This window comes from Somniosus microcephalus, chromosome 13 (genome assembly GCF_052327205.1).
Source record: "Somniosus microcephalus isolate GS21.2 chromosome 13, FLI_Smic_1.0, whole genome shotgun sequence".
Lineage (NCBI taxonomy): Eukaryota > Metazoa > Chordata > Chondrichthyes > Squaliformes > Somniosidae > Somniosus > Somniosus microcephalus.
The window spans coordinates 54,584,194-54,604,441 of NC_140999.1; the positions used below are offsets into that span (position 1 = coordinate 54,584,194).

General features: G+C 46.6%; 1 protein-coding gene across 1 annotated transcript in view; it reads left to right on the top strand.

Annotated features, from left to right (window-relative positions):
- The window catches only part of LOC147108325 (receptor-type tyrosine-protein phosphatase delta-like), a 620,473-nt gene that overhangs the window by 526,510 nt on the left and 73,715 nt on the right, over nucleotides 1-20,248 (top strand). The window contains exon 29 of the mRNA XM_086004913.1: nucleotides 19,668-19,843. Coding sequence (XP_085861039.1) covers nucleotides 19,668-19,843 — 176 coding nt within the window. The remainder of the gene's footprint in view (nucleotides 1-19,667; nucleotides 19,844-20,248) is intronic.

Consider the following 20,248-nt stretch of genomic DNA (forward strand, 5'->3'; position numbering starts at 1 on the left):
ACTCACCTGAGAAATAGGCCTGTGCCATCTGAGATTATACGTGGATGAAAATATAGGGCCACATTTTGCTGGAGCGGGGCATCTCGTGGTGTGCCTCGTTAGTGAGACTTATTTCTGCACCCTCCAGCTCAAAAATATTTTTGTGCCGCAACTTGCTGGAAGTGCGAGCTGATAACGGGACGGTGAGGGCAACGAGGCATCTGGGACCTTAGTGCACAACGGGACCACCAGTGTCTCTCCTTAACCATTGAGATTTAAAGATTAAGGGGGAAAAATTTGGTTGCTTTGCACTTTAAGAGGGCGCTAATGGGGCGCAAAGCAACTAGTGCCCAGGCGCGGCGCCACCAACGCCTCCCGCGAGATTCAGCGGGAGGTTGGCAGCGGTAACCATTAGCGCCCCACGGCACTGCGCCACCAGCGATGACGTCATCGCCATGCGCAGCGCCCCGGCCGCAATCTTCGGTAGCGCCCCCTGACTTACTGCCGGGCGCTATGTCCGACGGGGTCAGGGGGCTTACCTGCAGCCGGGGCGGCGCTAATTAAAGGCGAGGTGCTGGGCGGCCATTTTTGTTGCTGGCCGCCTGCCAGCACCTGCCCCGTTGTCGTCCCCGGCCTCCTCTTCCCCCCTCCCCTGGCAGAGTGCCGGCTGCGCTCCGTTAGCCTGGCACTTCTCTTGAGTGCTGGGCTCTTTTGCGGGCACTCCGATCCCTGGTGGCCCAGCTGGGCCCCGGGTTGCGCTACGCTAGGCCTTTAAGAAGGGGAGGAAGGCCTGCAGTACCACGCCGTGCCGTGCCGTGATATTCCCTCGCAGCGCCTCAAGAGGGAGGCGGGGCACTTCCAATAGCGCCCTGCTTCCCTCTTCAGGCGCTACCGATGAATTTCAGCTGCGGGGTAGCTAATTTTTTCGGGGCGCTAAAAGTAGCGCCCCAGCGAAGTTAGCACCCCAAAGGGGGCGCAACTCAATTTTTCCCCCTAAGAAACAGAGGAACGACTGAAAGGGAGGATGAATTAGAGTCAAATCAGGTGCATAAAGAGGGAAAGAAAGATTGGATTAAGTGAAAGAGGAAAACGTGACAGAAAGGAAAAGTAAGAAAAATTTTTTAAAAATTTTGAATTGACATTTTTAAAACCTCTAACAACAATTGACTACATGCAGGAATGCAATTGAACACTTTAAATTGTTCCCATTCTGGGCCAGAGAGGTTGATTGGCATTACATTAACAATTATGACATCGTTAAAAGTTACTTATGCTCTTAATCACTAGGCTTAACTTACTGTGGTGAGTTTAAAGTGCAAATCCGAGAAGTTTTTAAACAGAGCGGTCTGCACAGAGCGGGATTAAAATGGAGTGTACTTAAACAGTGTTTTATTTGGGAATTTGGAAACAGTGGGAATTCGGAGAAGAGGGGGATGGAGTTGCTGCTTTTTGCCTTCACTACTTGTAGTGCCTTGTGTTACAGGTAGATATTTAATTTCAGTACCCTTAACTTAATCTAGATCAAGTAAGTAGTCGAGAAATGACATTGTAAACTAAGTTACCTAAATACAAATTTAGTTAAATTTAATTAAATAGAACAAGGTCATATAGGGATGGCAGTGCAGGTGGTGTGCCTCAACTGCAGTATGTGTGAGTTTGTGGAGAGCATTGTGATCCCAGACAACCACATTTGCAGTAAGTGCCTGCATCTTGAGGGACTTCAGCTCCAGAGTTTTTGAGCTGGAGTCTGAGGTGCAGATATTGCGGGGCATCAGGGAGGGGGAGAGTTACCCTGCCACTTTGATCCAGGAGGCAGTCACACCCCTTAGGTTAGATAGTGGTACAGGTCAGTTAGTGGTCAGGGACAGGAGGGTGTGACTGCAACTCAGGCAGGTAAGAGGACGCCAGGTGAAGTGCTGGAGGAGCCTCAGCATTTGCCCTTGACCAACAGGTATGAGGTTCTTGCTGCCTGTGTGAATGAGGGACAAGTCTGCAGGATGGATGAGCAAGCTGACCATGGCACCATGTTGCAGGAGGCCATTTAAGTGGAGTGAGTGAAAGGGAATGTAGTTGTGGTAGGGGACAGTATAGTAGGGGGATAGATACTGTTCTCTGCAGCCCCAACCAAGAGTTCCAAAGGTTGTGTTGCCTGCCCAGTGCCAGGGTTAAAAATATCTCTTCACGGCTGGAGGAGAACTTCAAATCAAATCAAATCAAATCAACTTTTATTGTCATTGTTAGTGCACAAGTGCAGTACAATGAAATGTAGGCTTGCGGCTCCCGAGAGTGTACAATTTGGATTATTACACTTAAACATTTCAACATACATTTGTACATATATATTAGCATAAATATGACCATAATAAAGTGCATCAGCAGATGTGCAGGCTTTAGTGTTTATTTGTGGAGTTCAGTAGGATGACAGCCCTGGGAAAGAAGCTGTTCCTAAATCTGGTCGTACGGGTGCGAATGCATCTGTAGTGTCTTCCAGATGGTAGGAGGGCGAACAGACTGTGGCTGGGGTGGGTAGGGTCTTTGATGATGGACCGTGCCCTCCGTAGGCAGCGTTTCTGATATATATGTTCTATGGTCGGTAGCCGGGTGCCGGTAATGCGTTGGGCAGTTTTGACTACCCGCTGCAGTGGGAGGGGGAGGATCCAGTTGTCATGGTCCACATAGGAACCAATGACATAGGTAGAACTAGGAATGAGGTTCTGCTGAGGGAGTTTGAGGGGCTAGGATCCAAATTAAAAAGCAGAACCTCAAAGGTAATAATCTCTGGATTGTCACCTGAGTCGCGTGCAAATTGGCATAGGGACAAATGGATGTTTAAATGCATGGCTCAAAGAGTGGTGTGAGAGGAAGGGGTTTCAGTTCATGGGCCACTGGCACCAGTACTAGGGAAAGAGGGAGCTGTTCCGTTGGGAAGGGCTCTACTTAAACTGGGCTAGGACCAGCGTCCTGGTGAACCAAATAACTAGGGCAGTAGACAGGGCTTTAAACTAATGAAGGTGGGGTGGGAGGATTCAGGAAAGAGTAAATTTAAAAGCAGCGAGAGAAATGTCAAGGCTCTAGAGTAGAGTTTTGAGTAAAAATAAGCAGAGTGGGTCAGGAAGGGACAGAGAGAGTAACAAAGGTAATAAGGCATCAGTGACTGAGGTGACATCAGGGAAAAATAGCAATAAATCCAAGCTAAAGGCACTATATCTGAATGCATGAAGCATTCGCAACAAAATAGATGAATTAATAGCACAGATAGAAATTAACAGGTTTGATCTAATAGCCATAACAGAGACGTGTTTACAATGTGGCCAAGGTTGGGAACTAAATATTCCAGGATACTTAACTTTTAGAAGAGATAGGCAAAATGGAAAAGGAGGAGAGGTAGGCCTGATAATAAAGGATGGGATAAAGACAGTAGAGAGAAAGGATCTTCGCTCCGAAAATCAAGAAATAGAATCAGTTTCAGCAAGGGGCAAAAAACATTGGTGCGAGTTGTTTATAGGCCCCCAAACAGTAGTTGTAATGTAGAGCAGAGTATAAATCAGGAAATTAGAAGTGCATGTAACAAGGGTAATACAGTAATCATGGGGGACTTTAATCTACATATAGACTGGGCAAACCAAATTTGCAGTAATAGTGTGGAGGACGAATTCATGGAATGTATGCAAGATAGTTTTCTAGATCAGTATGTTGAGGAACCAACTAGGGAACAGGCTGTTTTAGATCTAGTATTGTGCAACGAGAAAGGGTTGTAGTGAAGGGAAGAGTGACCATAATATGATAGAATTTTATATTGAGTTTGAAAGTGATTTCGTTAAATCCGAAACTATGGTCTTAAATTTAAACAAAGCAAACTACATGGGTATGAGGAGCGAGTTGGCTAAGGTAGATTGGGAAACTACATTAAAAGGTATGACGGTAGAGAAGCAATGGCTAGCATTTAAAGAATTAATACATAATTTACAAGAAATATACATTCCTTTAAGGCACAAAAACCCCAAAGGAAAAGGAATACAATCGTGGCTAACCAGAGAAGTTAAAGATCAAAGGAAGAGGCTTATAATGTTGCCAAAAAACATAGTAAGCCTGAGGATTGGGAGGATTTTAGAATTCAACAAAAGATCAAGAAATTAATAAAGAAAGGGAAAATAGAATATGAGACTAAACTAGCGAGAGACATAAAAACAGACTGTAAAAGCTTCTATAGGTATATAATAAGGAAAAGATTAGCGAAAGTAATTGTGGGTCCCTTACAGGCTGAGACAGGAGAAATTATAATGGGGAATAAGGAAATGGCAGAGAAATTAAATATGGGCTGGATTTTCAAAAGTTGTAGTCCCGCCCCCATCGAGTTCTAGCCAACCCACACAATTTTGACTTGATTGACCTTGTTGAGCCCACCCAGTGGGCTCAGCAGGCCAATTAAGGGCCACCCGGCAACAGGTGACATCACAGATTGAAATTTCATCTGTCAAGACCTTTTGACAGATGAAATATCAGCGTTTCACAGCTGTTTGAAGCTGTCTCCAGGTTAATACAATCTGTACTCCAGGTTAATTCTTTCCTCTCAGGATGATTTAGAGATCTCCCCGGAACAGAAAGCAGAGGCTGCAGATTTTGACAGCTGGCGGCCATTCTGCTTTCTGTGCCGGTGAGATGAGGGACTCCCGAGAGCTGAAGGAAGGAAGGCTGTAAAGGTTAGTAGAACTTCTTTAAATACTTTACACAGACCAAACACACTTTCTTCTGCACTCATGCACCCATCGCTCACCTGAACACCGGACATCTCGACTCCTCCAAGCCCTTCATCCCGACGGCCCGCCTCGCTTACTTGGCGTGGTTTGGAGCCGTCAGGAATCCCACATTTCAACGATGAAATTGGGGATTAGGCTAAAAACTGCCTGGTAACTACCTGTTAACAGGCAGTTAATTTACACTAATCCCCTTCCTGCCTCGGGGAGGTGGGTCCCAGTGCGGGGTGGGTACCCGCCTCCTTTGAAACTGGCATGGAGGCGGGATGGGGTCGGGACCCCCGATTTTGGGGTTTTAAACCCCCACACGCCTCCAATCCCGACTCCACAGCCCAATGAAAATCCAGCCCTTTGTGTCTGTCTTCATGGAAGAAGATGCAAAAAACCTCCTGGAAATAGTGGAGAACCAAGGGTCTAGCGAGAATAAGGAACTTAAAGCAATTAGTATTAGTATAAGTAAATAAAATAGTAATGTAGAAATTAATGGGATTGAAAGCCGATAAATCCCCTGGACCTGATGGCCTTCATCCTAGGGTTTTGAAAGAGTTGGCTATAGAGCTAGTGGATGCATTGGTTGCCATTTTCCAAAATTCCATAGATTCTAGAATGGTTCCCGCGGATTGGAAGACAGCAAATGTAACCCCATTATTTAAGAAAGGCGGAAAAGAGAAAACGGGGAACTACAGACCAGTTAGCCTGACATCAGTAGTAGGGAAAATGCTAGAACTATTAAGGACGTGGTAACGGGGCACTTAGAAAATAATAATAGGATTCGGCAGAGTCAACACGAATTTATGAAAGGGAAATTGTGTTTGATAAATCTGTTAAGAGTTTTTTGAGGTTGTAACTAGCAGAATAGATAAGGGGGAACCAGTGGATGTGGTGTATTTAGATTTTCAGAAGGCATTCGATAAAGTGCCACACAAGAGGTTATTAAACAAAATTAGGGCTCATGGGATTGGGGTAATATACTAGCATGGATTGAGGATTGGTTAATGGACAGAAAACAGAGAGTAGGAATAAACGGGTCATTTTCAGGTTGGCAGGCTGTAACTAGTGGGGTACCGCAAGGATCAGTACTTGGGCCTCAGCTATTCACAATCTATATCAATGATTTGGATGAGGGGACCAAATGTAATATATCCAAGTTTGCTGATGATACAAAGCTGGGTGGGAATATAAGTTGTGAGGAGGATGCAAAGATGCTTCAAGGGGATATAGACAAGCTAAGTGAGTGGGCAAGAACATGGCAAATGGAATATAAGGTGGAGAAATGTGAAGTTATCCACTTTGGTAGGAAAAATAGAGAAGCAGAGTATTTGTTAAATGGTGAGAGATTGGGAAATATTGGTGTTCAGAGGGACCTGGGTGTCCTGGTACACAAATCACTCAATGTTAACATGCAGGTACAGCAAGCAATTAAGAAAGCAAATGGTATATTGGCCTTTATTACAAGAGAATTTGAGTATAAGAGTAAAGACGTCTTACTGCAATTCTATTCTTCTTAGGTAGTCCCTCGGAACCAAGGATGACTTGCTTCCACATTAAAAATGAGTGCTCAGGTGACTGATGAGTCCAATATGGGACCTACAGTCTCTGTCACAGGTGGGGCAGACGGTGGTTGAAGGGACGGGTGGGTGGGGTGCTTGGGTTGACGTGCGCTCCTTGCGCTTGGCTTCCGCTTGCTCCCGTGCTCCCGGCGAAGAGACTCGAGGTGTTCGGTGCCTTCTCAGATGCTTCTTCTCCACTTTGTGCGGTCTTGGGCCAGGGATTCCCAGGTGTCAGTGGGGATGTTGCACTTTTTCAAGGAGGCTTTGAGGGTGTCCTTGAAGCATTTCCTCTGCCCACCTGGGGCTCTCTTGCCGTGCCGGAGCTCCGAGTAGAGCGCTTGTTTTGGGAGTCTCGTATCGGGCATGTGGACAATGTGACCTGTCCATCGGAGCTGATCGAGCGTGGTCACAGCTTCGATGCTGGGGATGTTGGCCTGAGCAAGGACACTGACGTTGGTGCGCCTATCCTGCCAATTAATTTGCAGGATCTTGCGGAGGCAGCGTTGGTGGTACCTCTCCAGTGCTTTGAGGTGCCTGCTGTACATAGTCCATGTCTCTGAGGCATACAGCAGGGCGGGTATTGTAATAATAATAAATAACTTCCGGAGGAAGTTGTGAACCGGAAGTTATGTGCACATCACTTCCTGTGAACTGTGAACTATGTGCATACATCACTTCCTGTGCATACGTCACTTCCTGTGTTTGGACTAGTATAAATACTGAACTGCTCAGTATAGTAAAAGGGCTTCTCCTAGAGGCATGGTGAAGACCGCTCTTGTATATAGTAGAATTATAAGTTGTTTAAAGCTTACTTTAAAGTTCCTTGATGTGTGAGACTTTTTATTACATCAATTTAAACAACTTAGTATTTACACTCACAAATACTAGACCTTCGGACAAACTCAGAGTTAAGGATCCAGGGAACCACCCATCATGGAAAACATCCTTAAACCTACTCGTCTGGACTTGGACCCAAACGCACCAGCAGCTGGCAGGGTACCAAACTTTTGAGAATTTTCTTGATGAATGTAAAGCGAATGCTTCTACTAAACTGAGGATACTTATCAACTATGTGACCCCAACAGTGTTTGAATATGTTGATGAATGGGATAATTACGATGAGGTGATCCAGGCACTTAAAAAACTATATGCCAAGACCGCAAATGAGGTCTATGCTAGACATCTACTGGCCACAGCCCGACAAGGGCCGGGGGAATCGATTAACGAATTCCTTCAAGAACTTCGCAGGCTCAGCGTAGATTGTAACTTTCAGGCAGCCTCGGCTGAGCTGTACCGCGAAGAAATGATTCGTGATGCTTTCATCTGCGGGATTGCCTCTCCATTTATACGCCAGCGTCTGCTAGAAAGTAAAACACTTGAGCTACAAAAGGCTTTTGACCTGGCTTGTTCTCTGGATTTGGCAAAGAAAAATGCAGACCACTATCAGCTGCCCAGATCTCGATCTGCTGCTGTAACTGCAACCAGACGATTCAAGTGGCCTCAGGTGAACCCTATCATGGAGGAATCTAATCCTGATGATAATTCTGATGAAGAAGAGGAGGATGACCCCACTTTAGCAGCCTCTTGGCAATCTAGGAAGGAATGCTTCTTTTGTGGAGATTCTTTTCACCCTAGGAAATTCTGCCCTGCTCGCAATGCGATCTGCAGTCATTGCGATAAAAAGGGACACTTTGCAAAAGTTTGCCAATCAAGAGCCTCTGTGAGGGCCTATCCAGCTAAGGCCTACCGAACTGCCCCAATTAGGGCCTATCAAGATGCTCCGGCTAGGACCTATCAAGCTTCCTCTCGAGCTCTCTCCCGAAGAAGCACACCTAGAGTTTCAGCCACTCTCTGTGCAACCACACCAATTACAGCTGCTTGCCCACAGAACCTGTTTCATGCAACTACAAAAGTTTCAGTTAATGGGCATACCTTAGATGCCTTAATTGACTCAGGAAGTACTGATAGTTTCATTAGAGAACAGATTGTTGCGAAATTGAAACTACATATCTTCCCATCGGACCAGGCAATTGCGATGGCTCAGTCATCACTTAATACCAGAATCTCCGGCTTTTGTATTATTGATATGACACTTAATGGTCGCATGTATCCCTCCACCCGACTTTCGGTGCTCAAGGACTTATGTAGTGATCTCATCTTAGGGCTGGATTTTCAAAAACAGCATAAGAAACTTACCATTGAGTTCGGCGGATCCAAACCTGGACTTACTATTTCTAATATACTGTCTAAATTACCGTTTTGTGCATTATCAGCAGCTTCACTTGATGAACCCTCATTATTTGCCAGTATTCCTCCTCGATGCAAACCAATAATAACGAAATCGCGGCGCTTTAGTCAGGAAGACCAATCTTTTATTGAGGCTGAAATCTCTCGACTTTTAGCAGAGGATATCATTGAACCATGTTCGTCGCCCTGGCGGGCTCAAATCGTCATCGTCAAGAACCCTCTAAAACCTCACAAACAACGACTATGCATTGATTATTCGCAAACCATCAATCAATATACTGACTTGGACGCCTACCCATTGCCACGCATTGATGATATGGTTAATAAACTGGCCGAATACAAAGTGTTCTCAACTTACGATTTGAAAAGTGCCTATCATCAGGTACCCTTGAAGGTCTCAGATAAGCAGTACACGGCCTTTGAGGCTAATGGACGGCTGTACCAATTTTGTCGCCTCCCATTCGGGGTTACTAATGGAGTGGCTGTCTTCCAACGGGCAATGGATGGCCTGGTTAAGCAGGAAAACTTAAGGGACACTTTTCCCTATCTTGATAACATTACTATTGCAGGTCACGATCAACAGGAACACGACGCCAACCTCCAAAAATTTCGGGATGCTCTCCATCACCGTAACTTAACTTTGAATGAATCTAAATCTGTTGAGTCGCAACCAACCATCAACATCCTTGGCTACTGCGTAGGCAATGGTATCATTAAGCCAGACCCAGAAAGACTTCGCCCGCTCCAAGAGCTCCCGTCACCTAAGAATCCGGCTTCTTTACGTCGGGCTCTCGGTCTGTTTGCATACTACACTAGATGGATTCCTCATTTTTCAGACAAAATCCAACCCTTGCTGCATGCTAGATCATTTCCATTGGAAACAGCGGCTGTTGCAGCCTTTAACCTTCTCAAAAAACAGTTGGAGAAAGCGGCTCTTCACTCCATCGATGAGAATCTCCCTTTCATAGTCGAATGTGATGCCTCGGAGGTGGCGATCTCGGCTACTCTAAATCAGGAAGGTCGTCCTGTAGCATTTATGTCCAGGACCTTACAAGGTGCCGAGCTACATTATCCTCCGGTTGAGAAGGAAGCCACAGCCATCATAGAGGCGGTACGGAAGTGGAACCATTCCCTAGCTCACCAGCACTTTACATTAATCACGGACCAGCGATCAGTCGCCTTCATGCTCGATAATCGAAAACGAACCAAAATTAAGAATAATAAAATACAGTTTTGGAGGATGGAACTGGCCTCTTTTGGTTACACCATTCACTATCGACCTGGCAAGGAGAATGTGGCCCCGGATACCCTCACATGAGCATTCTGCTCCACTATGTCGTCCTCTACTCTCATAGATGTCCATAATGGATTGTGTCATCCTGGCGTTACGCGCATGCTACATTTCGTACGATCACGGAATCTCCCTTTTTCTACTGGAGATGTAAAGAAAATGTGCTCAGAATGCCGGCTTTGTGCAGAATTAAAACCTCAGTTCTTCCGCCCCTCAGATGGTATGCTCATACACGCAACCCAACCGATGCAATGACTTAGCATCGATTTTAAGGGCCCAGTGCCCTCTTCAACTCGGAACACATATTTGCTCACCATGATTGATGAATATTCACGTTTTCCGTTTGCCTTCCCCTGCTCCAATATGCTGGCGTCCACAGTAATCTGCTGCCTTGAGCAGGTATTTTCTCTCTGTGGCATGGCGGCTTACATTCACTCGGATCGGGGTCCATCCTTTATGTCAAGGGAACTCAAGGACTACCTCTCAGAACGGGGAATTGCTACAAGCAAAACGACGCCATATCATCCCATCGGAAATGGGCAGGTAGAGAGGTATAACGGTATCATCTGGAATTCCATACATCTTGCTTTAAGATCTCGGGGCCTACCAAACCAGCAATGGGAAGCAGTGCTTCCGGATGCATTGCACTCTATACGGTCCCTTCTTTCTACAGCCACAAATACTACACCTCATGAGCGGTTCTTTGGATTCCAGCGTCGCTCATCTTATGGGACATCCCTCCCGTCATGGCTAACTACTCCTGGACCTGTACTACTCCGAAGATACGTTCGGACGTCTAAAAATGACCCTCTCGTAGACGAGGTCGAACTAACTGATGCCAACCCCACCTATGCATACATACGATATCCCGACGGCCGAGAATCTACCGTATCATTACGGGATCTGGCTCCCTGCCCACCAGGACCTAGTGGGACATCGAGTGATGGTATTTTACCAGGAGCCTCTTGGAACCTACCGGGTACCCCTCTCCAGGATCCTGATCTGACACCAACTAGCTTGGTGCCGGTAGAACCCCGTACTCAAAGTTGCGACCCTCCCAGTACCGCGCACCAAAGTACTGATCCGCCACAGACCAGCTTTGCACCTCCCTCTGAACAGAGACAGACCGACTCTGCACCTATTGGGGCTCGTACACGAAGCCATGATCTCCCCGACCCTTCACAGGGTAATCCAGGCCACACAGACTCTGACCAATGGCCAACAGCATGTAAGCGGACCAGTGACCCTCTACGACGGGAACCCAAACGGCTGCGACTCTTCCTCGTTCGGCGGCTGCAGAATAAAAGGAAGACCACAGCCTTCTAATCTCGCAGGAGGGAAGAATGTAATAATAATAAATAACTTCCGGAGGAAGTGATGTGCACATCACTTCCTGTGAACTGTGAACTCTGTGCATACATCACTTCCTGTGCATACGTCACTTCCTGTGTTTGGACTAGTATAAATACTGAACTGCTCAGTATAGTAAAAGGGCTTCTCCTAGAGGCATGGTGAAGACCGCTTTTGTATATAGTAGAATTATAAGTTGTTTAAAGCTTACTTTAAAGTTCCTTGATGTGTGAGACTTTTTATTACATCAGGTATCACTGCTGCTCTGTAGACCATGAGCTTAGTGCCAGGTTTGAGGTCCTGGTCTTCAAACACTCTCTTCCTCAGGCGACCGAAGGCTGCACTGGCACACTGAAGGCGGTGTTGGACTTGGTCATCGATGTCTGCCCTTGTTGACAGTAGGCTCCCGAGGTATGGAAAGTGGTCCATGTTGTCCAAGGCCTTGTCGTGGATTTTGATAATCGGGGAGCAGTACTGTGTGGCGGGGGCAGGTTGGTAGAGGACCTTTGTCTTACGGATGTTTAGTGTAAGGCCCATGCTCTCGTATACTTTGGTGAAGGTGTTGACGATGGTATGGAGTTCAACCTCCGAGTGAGCGCAGACGCAAGCGTCGTCTGCATACTGTAATTCGACGACAGAGGATGGGACGACCTTGGATCTGGACTGGTGGCGACGGAGGTTGAACAGTTTCCCATTTGTTCTGTAAATTAGCTCCACTCCAGCGGGGAGCTTACTGAGGGTGAGATGGAGCATTGCAGCAAGGAAGATCGAGAAGAGCGTTGGTGCGATGACACAGCCTTGCTTGACCCCAGTTCGTACGTGAATTGGGTCCGTGGTGGAACCGTTGGTCAGGATCACGTCTTGCATGTCGTCGTGAAGCAGTTAAAAGAAGTCATGCACAGGCACCTTCCACCCTTTAAAATGAAGTTCGGGACCTGGAACGTCAGGACCCTCTTGGACAACCCCAACAGTGACAGACCGGAACGCCGTACTGCTATCGTTGCCTGGGAGCTCAGACGTTTCGACATTGACATCGCCGCCCTAAGAGAGACCCGGCGGGCAGGGGAAGGCCAGCTCAAGGAGCAAGGCGTTGGCTACACCTTCTTCTGGAAAGACAAACCTGAAGAAGAACGCCACCCCCATGGGGTAGGCTTCGCCATAAAAAATGAACTAGTTGGGCATCTCAGAGACTCTCCTAGCAGAATAAATGAGCGCCTCATGACTCTTCGGCTCACCCTAGCCCGGAACCAGTGTGCTACGGTCATCAGTGCGTACGCCCCAACACCGGAAGCCACAGACGAGACCAAAGAGGAATTCTACTCCACCCTCGAACAATCCCTGTCCCGAGTCCCAACGGGGGACAAGCTGATCCTCCTTGGCGACTTTAACGCCAGAGTTGCAATTCTATAGGGCCCTGGTGAGACCACACCTGGAGTATTGTGTACAGTTTTGGTCTCCTTACCTAAGGAAGGATATACTTGCCATAGAGGGAGTGCAACGAAGGTTCACCAGGCTGATTCCTGGGATGGGGGGGGGGCTTGTCCGATGAGGAGAGATTGAGTAGACTAGGCCTATATTCTCTCGAGTTTAGAAGAATGAGAGGTGATCTCATTGAAACATACAAAATTCTTACAGGGCTTGACAGGGTAGATGCAGGGTGGATGTTTCCCCTGGCTGGGGAGTCTAGAACTAGGGATCACAGTCTCAGAATAAGGGGTCGGCCATTTAAGACTGAGATGAGGAGAAATTTCTTCACTCAGACGGTGGTGAATCTTTGGAATTCTCTACCCCAAAGGGCTGTGGAGGCTCAGTCATTGAGTATATTCAAGACAGAGATTGATAGATTTTTGGATATTAAGGGAATCAAGGAATATGGGAATAGTGCAGGAAAGTAGAGATGAGGTAGAAGATCAGCCATGATCTTATTGAATGGCGGAGCAGGCTCAAAAGGCCAAATGGCCAACTCCTGCTCCTATTTCTTATTGTTCTTATATAACAGAGAGATTGATGGCGAGCTGCCGTTTGTGTGAAGCAAACAGAGGAGCGTCGTAAATCGACCAACAAGTTTTGAAGATTCGCAGCTCAAAGCATATCTCTTAATCCCCGGAACTGGCTGGGCGATTTGCGCATTAATAACGACGTGCTTCATTAACGCACCATTATTTTCCCAGCAAGATCCGGCCCATTGGGTTTAAGAGAGAACTGTTTCCTTCCGAAGTGCTCGCCAGACTGTACGCTGGCAACGATAGTGACGTGATGATCAATTTGCGATGCAAAGGGGGCGTGGGGGAGAGGAGTGCTGTGACCACTCTGTGGCTCAACATGGGGAATGTCTCTACAGTATCCTTGATTAGAGCAGTTCTTCCAACACATTGTCGCTGGTAGCTAAACTTTCCGACCAGCTTGTTGCAGGGACTGAGTCTGCCTCGCCGCCTCTGCCCAGGACCCTCCAGTGCGCCAATGCGGCTACCTCCGCATGGCCGGCCCCGCTGACCACTCCTACCAGCAACACCAGCTCGTTCACAGAGGCACAGGTGGAAAGGGCCCCGCCCCATGCCAAAAAGAGCTGAAGAGGGGGTACGCCTCTCCCTCGGTGGTTGCGCCAATAGTTTCACAGGTTTCCAGCGTCGTGGCAAACTCTCTGCCCGTTTCATATCCTACAGAATAGCAACAGTATCCTGGTAAATTCAGCTTGTCATTACTGATAATATGACAGTCACCTTTTATGAAGAAAAAGAATTCAATAGCGGAAAAAAAGTAGAAATCAATGCCGAGTTTTCCGCAGAGTGCAGGAGCAAGCTGACAGCACAGAAAAGCAGAGTATCTTTTTAAAGTTTCACTGATCTATTACACAGCTAATTTGTATGTGATTTATGCTGTATATTTCTGGCAAAATGTAATGAGAGGCCTTTTGTCAGTCAGGAAATTGATTGTCTTGGAGGCCCAAGTAATTATAGCCGATGGCCATTCTGGCTCAAGCTTGGAAATTACTTAGCCATGACAGAGGAAGCTTGTAGGGATCAGGCTGTGCATCATAATACTGATGATGAATTGGAACACTCAGCCTGTGAAAAAACATGCTATGGGGCAATATAGTAATGTACTGGGCCCCAATCAATTCAGCAATGACACAGACGAAAATTGGCTTTCGTTTACAGTGGGGAGGCAGAATATTGGCTTCAGATGACCTTTGCTGACTCTTCATTAACTCCTTGAAAGCGGTCGAGCCTGAGGACATTAGTTTTGTTCGTTATTCATGTTTGGCATAAAAATGTTCAGAGAAGAATGTCTGATCCTCGTTGGAGCACACACTACTGCCTTTTCTGTGATCTGGAGAGTAGATCAGGTTGGGTGGCCTGAAGATACATGGCCAAATATGAATTGATGGTCACTTTTTTTTCCCAGTAACAGGCCAGGTGTTTTTTTTTTCTTTTCACTTTCCCTCCAATTTTCTTCCGTCCTGCCCTGAAGACGCTGAGGGACTGTTCCACAGGCAGCAACCTCCCTCTGGTACCTTACTCAAGTGGCCATTCATCATGTGTAGAGCTAAAAAGGTAGTTGGTTTGACTGGGAGGAGCATCACAGCTGAGCCAGTCCTGTCAGGTGAATCCACACATGTAGCGAGATTCACTGAAAGAACTTCATATGGCGCCTTCCGTGTCCTCAGGAAGTCCCAAAGTGCTCCACAGCCAATGAATTGCCGTTGTTCGGTAGGGAAATGCAGCAGCCAATTTGTGCACAGCAAGTGACTAGCCAAGTGTCACAGCACTCTCGCTGCTTGATAATTTTGCCGAGATTATTACGCTCCTTATGTGAAAGTCTGTTCCCTCCGCCTTCAAGTCCAAAAGTATTATGAGTGCCCTAACAGTTGTTGCATAACCAAGGTCCACCTACTACTAGGGTGTGCACCCACAGATACGGTTTATTACATTAGCATTTGGTACACATGCCAGATGAAAGTGAGTCCTCCCTCTTTACAATTTTCTTGTGAACTTCCAGAGGAACCCAGTATCGTCTCGACACAAATGTCCAACCTACATTTTTAATTAAGAATTACATTTTAGGAGAGTTGGGAGTGGATGGTGGAAGAATGAGAGAGAGTGTGACAGCTGGCGGTGGAGCGTGTCCCGCTCTTCTCCGCCAGTTTCTGGAGGAAGACCTTATTTGGAGCGCAACCTCCGTCCACCTAAAACAAAGTCACCCGCTTCAGAGGGGCATAGCCAGGAGGTGGGATTCCTGGGCCGGCGGATTCCTAGGCCTGGAGCTTCCTGAGGGAGGAATGTTGACCAGGACACTGGGAGAAGTCCTTTTCTTTGAATAGTGCTATGGGATCTTTATTGGCCACCCGAATAGGTAAGCCTCGATTAACAGTGACCAGTAACATTCACTGACGGCAGTGCTGTCCCAGCAGAGTCACGGGGGAAAAACCTGGTACTCGACTTTGAAAAACAGCGAGTTCTACAGTGTAGCACTGCCTCAGCACTGAAGTGCCGGGCTAGATTAAGTATCGGGAGTGGGTTATAAGCTTAAGTGCAGATAGAGTTAGTGGATTGTCATCACCCCTGAACTACTGCAACCATGGAAATGTCACAGCAGGGCGGGCAAAGGTCAAGAGTGCGCAATGTAGGATGTAAAATTAAACGCATGTTCTGCAGTGTTGGTAGATTTAGCTCTGGAAAGGGAAAGGCAGGGAGAACTACGGCAAAGCCATTTACCTGGAGATTATTGTTCTTTTATATTGCAGATCTGATTTTGGCAGCAATGCCTTAGTATGAATGAAGTGACACGGAGTACTGGGATTTTTCCCCCGTGATTCCCTGCAGGGACAGCCGTCGGTGAATGTTACTGGCCACAGTTAGTGGTGTTCACTGCACAGTCCGTACCCCATCTTACCCCAGCCAGCAGGGAAAGATTCACTACAAGAAAATGTGAGTTGTGATTGTGCCTTGTAAATGGCTGTGCCCACTACTGGGAGTGGAATCCGATCCAGAATGGAAAGTGGATGGATTTCATAGCCCCGCAAGTCCGAGCGCAATAACCTCTTGAAGTAGAAGTTAGGGTTCCCAACCTCCAGGATTGTCCTGGAGGATCCAAGATTTAAAGATTAATCTCCAGGACACTGCTGTGAACAACTCAGGAGAAAAATTCAAAAAAGCATTAAAATAAATGTTGGATTTTTTTTACATTGGACAATTTTGTTATTGGTTATAAAAATATTGGAGATAGGAGAAAGCTTGTTTGATTGACAGTCAAGAATCAGCCAATCGCTTTCCAAATGGCGTGGGAAGGTGTTGCCTCGCAAGGTTGGACGTGTTAGGCGACCAGTGGTGGGGGCGGGGCGGTTGGAGGCAGGAGGTCATGTGATGAAACCTCCAGGGATAAGCGCAACCAGAATTGGCAACCCAACTAGAAGTAGATCTGCAGTAAAAAAAAAAAGGGGCACAAATGGGGTGGGCAGAGAGTGCACCATGGGATTTTCTGTGATCCTTGAAGGAACTGGCTCGATTGGTGGAATGTCATTTTATTATTTCACATAGCTTCTAAAAGATTAATGGTGAGTAAAACAATACTTCATTATTGATTCTGGGAAGTGCAGTACCACAGTGCTGACAGAAGACTGGTACGAAGCCAGGGCCTAGTGTATGTACCACAGCCTGAAAGAAAAACAGAACTGAAGGGAGCAGTCTTTAATAGGTGTAGTAATTCTTCTCAAGATTAGCATATCATTTCAGTCATTGGCACTCGTTGACTCAGCTGGTACCTCTTACGCCAGCTCTGGACCACATTGATCCACCAAACAAGAACTGTTCGGTCATCTTTAGGCAGAATTAACCCAGTCTGAGAACTCCACGGTGGAGTGAGTGTGTTGGATGCTGTGACAAGTTTTCAACATAGAAGATGCAATATCCAAAGCAAATGAAGACGTAGTAGATTGATGAGATGTACAGTGGAAGCTCTTATCTATAATAATGAAAGTCCTCTAACATAGAAACATAGAAGATAGGAGCAGGAGTAGGCCATTTTGCCCCTCGAGCCTGTTCCGCCATTTAATGAGATCATGGCTGATCATCCAAATTCAGTACCCTGCCCTTGCTTTCTCCCCATATCCCTTGATCCCTTTAGCCTTAAGAAATATATCTAACTCCTTCTTGAATATATTTAATGAATTGGCCTCAACTGCCTTCTGTGGTAGAGAATTCCACAGGTTCACCGCTCTCTGGGTGAAGAAATTCTTCCTCATCTCAGTCCTAAATGGCTTACCCCTTATCCTTAGACTGTGACTCCTGGTTCTGGACTCCCCTGCCATCGGGAACATCCTTCCTGCATCTAGTCTGTCTAGTCCTGTTAGAATTTTATAAGTTTCAATGAGATCCCCGCTCATTCTTCTAAACTCTAGCGAATACAAGCTCAATCGACCCAATCTCTCTTCATACGTCATTCCTGCCATCCCAGGTATCAGTCTGGTGAATCTTCGCTGCACTCCCTCCATGGCAAGAACATCCTTCCTCAGATAAGGCGACCAAAACTGCACACAATACTCAAGGTGTGGTCTCACCAAGGCCCTGTACAACTGCAGCAAGACATCCTTGTTCCTGTACTCGAATCCTCTCGCTATGAAGGCCAACATACCATTTGCCTTCTTAACCGCCTGCTGCACCTGCATGCTTACCTTCAGCGACTGGTGCACAAGGACACCCAGGTCTTGTTGCACTTCCCCTTCTCCCAATCTATTGCCGTTCAGATAATAATCTGCCTTCCTGTTTTTACCACCAAAGTGCATAACCTCACAATTATCCACATTATACTGCATCTGCCCAATGACCCAACCTGTCCAAATCATACTGGAGTTTCTCAGCATCCTACTCACAGCACACACGCCCACCCAGCTTTGTGTCATCTGCAAACTTGGAGATATTACATCTAGTTCCCTCGTCTAGATCATTAATATATATTGTGAATAGCTGGGGTCCTAGGACCGATCCCTGTGGTACCCCACTAGTCACTGCCTGCCACTCATTTATTACAACTCTTTGCTTCCTGTCTGCCAATATGGAAACTTGCAGATAGTCAAGAGTCCCCAGACTTTGGTCTCAGAGGTGTATGGCAACCTCAGCACTGGAGAGAAGACTGGTATGAAGCAAGTTTTAACTGTAACGGCCATGTGGCCACGATTTCCGTGATAGTCATGGCCAGTGGGCAAGGGTTTCCGCTGAGAGCATTAGCCTGGAAAATTACCCCCTGAAACTACGGTCACATTCTCCTCTCAGCCCCTCCTCCACCTCTTGCCATGTTTTGGATCTGACCCAATTTGCCACAAGATACAGTGACCGAAGAAGTTGTGCAGTGCGACAGCATCTCATGCAAGGCTTTGCCCTGGGAAAATGCTGGCAGATATTGGAGTTTCTCACTGCATTTTAAACCGTCCCCGAGAGGCTCGAAATCAGTCCGAGAAGCAGGGCTTTGCTGCTTTCTTTGCTTACACCTGCGACATGGCCTCAATCACAAGTTATCGTGGTTAATAATCTGCATATATGCCTCGGACCTGAAAACAAACGTGAAGTTGCTGGCCGCAGCTGGTCACTGTATCTTGTGGCAAATTGGGTCAGTTCCAAAACATGGCAAGAGGTGGAGGAGGGGCCGAGAGGAGAATGTGACCTTAGTTTCAGGGGGTAATGCTCTCAGCGGAAACCCTTGCCCACTGGTCATGACTATCGAGGAAATCGTAGCCACATGGCTATTACAGTTACAACTGACAAGGCTCTTTCACTGTTTAATTTGCTGATGGTAAAAATAATTGGAAACCTTTCAATTGGACATTTGGGCCCTGAAACTGCCCTGAGCTCTGTGTAGGAGTGCTTGATTGGAGTAGTGTTGCAAGGCTATGTTCCAGCACAGAGGCTCGCTAGATGCAAGCATATGTGGGAGGACGGACAATGACACTATAACTTCAATTATCTGATACTTACTGCTGGGGAGGCTCCACACCAACTTAGTAGCTTCACCAAATTACCCTTATTCTGCTTTTGAAATTTCTCTCCCATTTTAGTGAAAGTGTTGACTTGGTTGGAATTTACAGCACAGAAATAGGCCATTTGGCCCAACTGGTCTCATCAAAACTTATCAACATATCCTTCTGTTCCTTTCTCCCTCGTGTACTTATCTAGCTTCCCCGTAAATGAATCTATGCCATTCGTCTCAACTGCTCATTGCGGTAGCGAGTTCCACATTTACTTTCAACAAATTAACACCCGCCCAATTGAAATAGCCAAACAAATTTGTGTTTGTTTGTCCATTTGTTTGATAATACTTTTTAGAAATTTCCGGATGGGATGCCTGGCTGAACCTCTGGGCTGCGGTGACCCTCGATGGGAGCCCAGGTCCTAGCGGAGCAGGAAGATGTGCAGAATGGCGGAATGTTACACATATGTCGCAGCCGTCGTGCGATCCATTTGATTTTTTTTTTTTAAACACCTTCTTCCTGCTCCTGACTGGCAGGTATCTCAGGCAGTGACTACATCAATGCAAACTACATCGACGGCTACCGAAAGCAGAACGCCTATATCGCCACTCAGGGGCCCCTCCCAGAGACGTTCGGGGACTTCTGGAGGATGGTCTGGGAACAGAGGAGTGCAACCATCGTCATGATGACGAAATTAGAGGAAAAATCTCGGGTAGGAGTGGATTTTCTTCTTGCTCATGGCACAAATTTAAGTTTTGAAAAATGTAAAAGAAACATTCGAGATGATTAAAGACTTGCATTTATATAGCGCCTTCATGATCTCAGGATGTCACAAAGCGCTTTGCAGCCAATGAATTACTTTTGAAGTATAGTCACTGTTGTAACGAGGCAGCCAAAAGGCAAATCGTGTCTGACTAGCCTGATTGAGTTCTTTGATGAAGTAACAGAGAGGGTTCACAGATCACAGAATCACAGAAACCCCACAGTGCAGATAGAGGCCATTTCGGCCCATCGAGCCTGCACCGACACATATCCCACCCGATCCCCGTAACCCCTACACCAACACATATCCCACCCTATCCCCGTAACCCCACGTATTTAATCCCCCTAACACTAA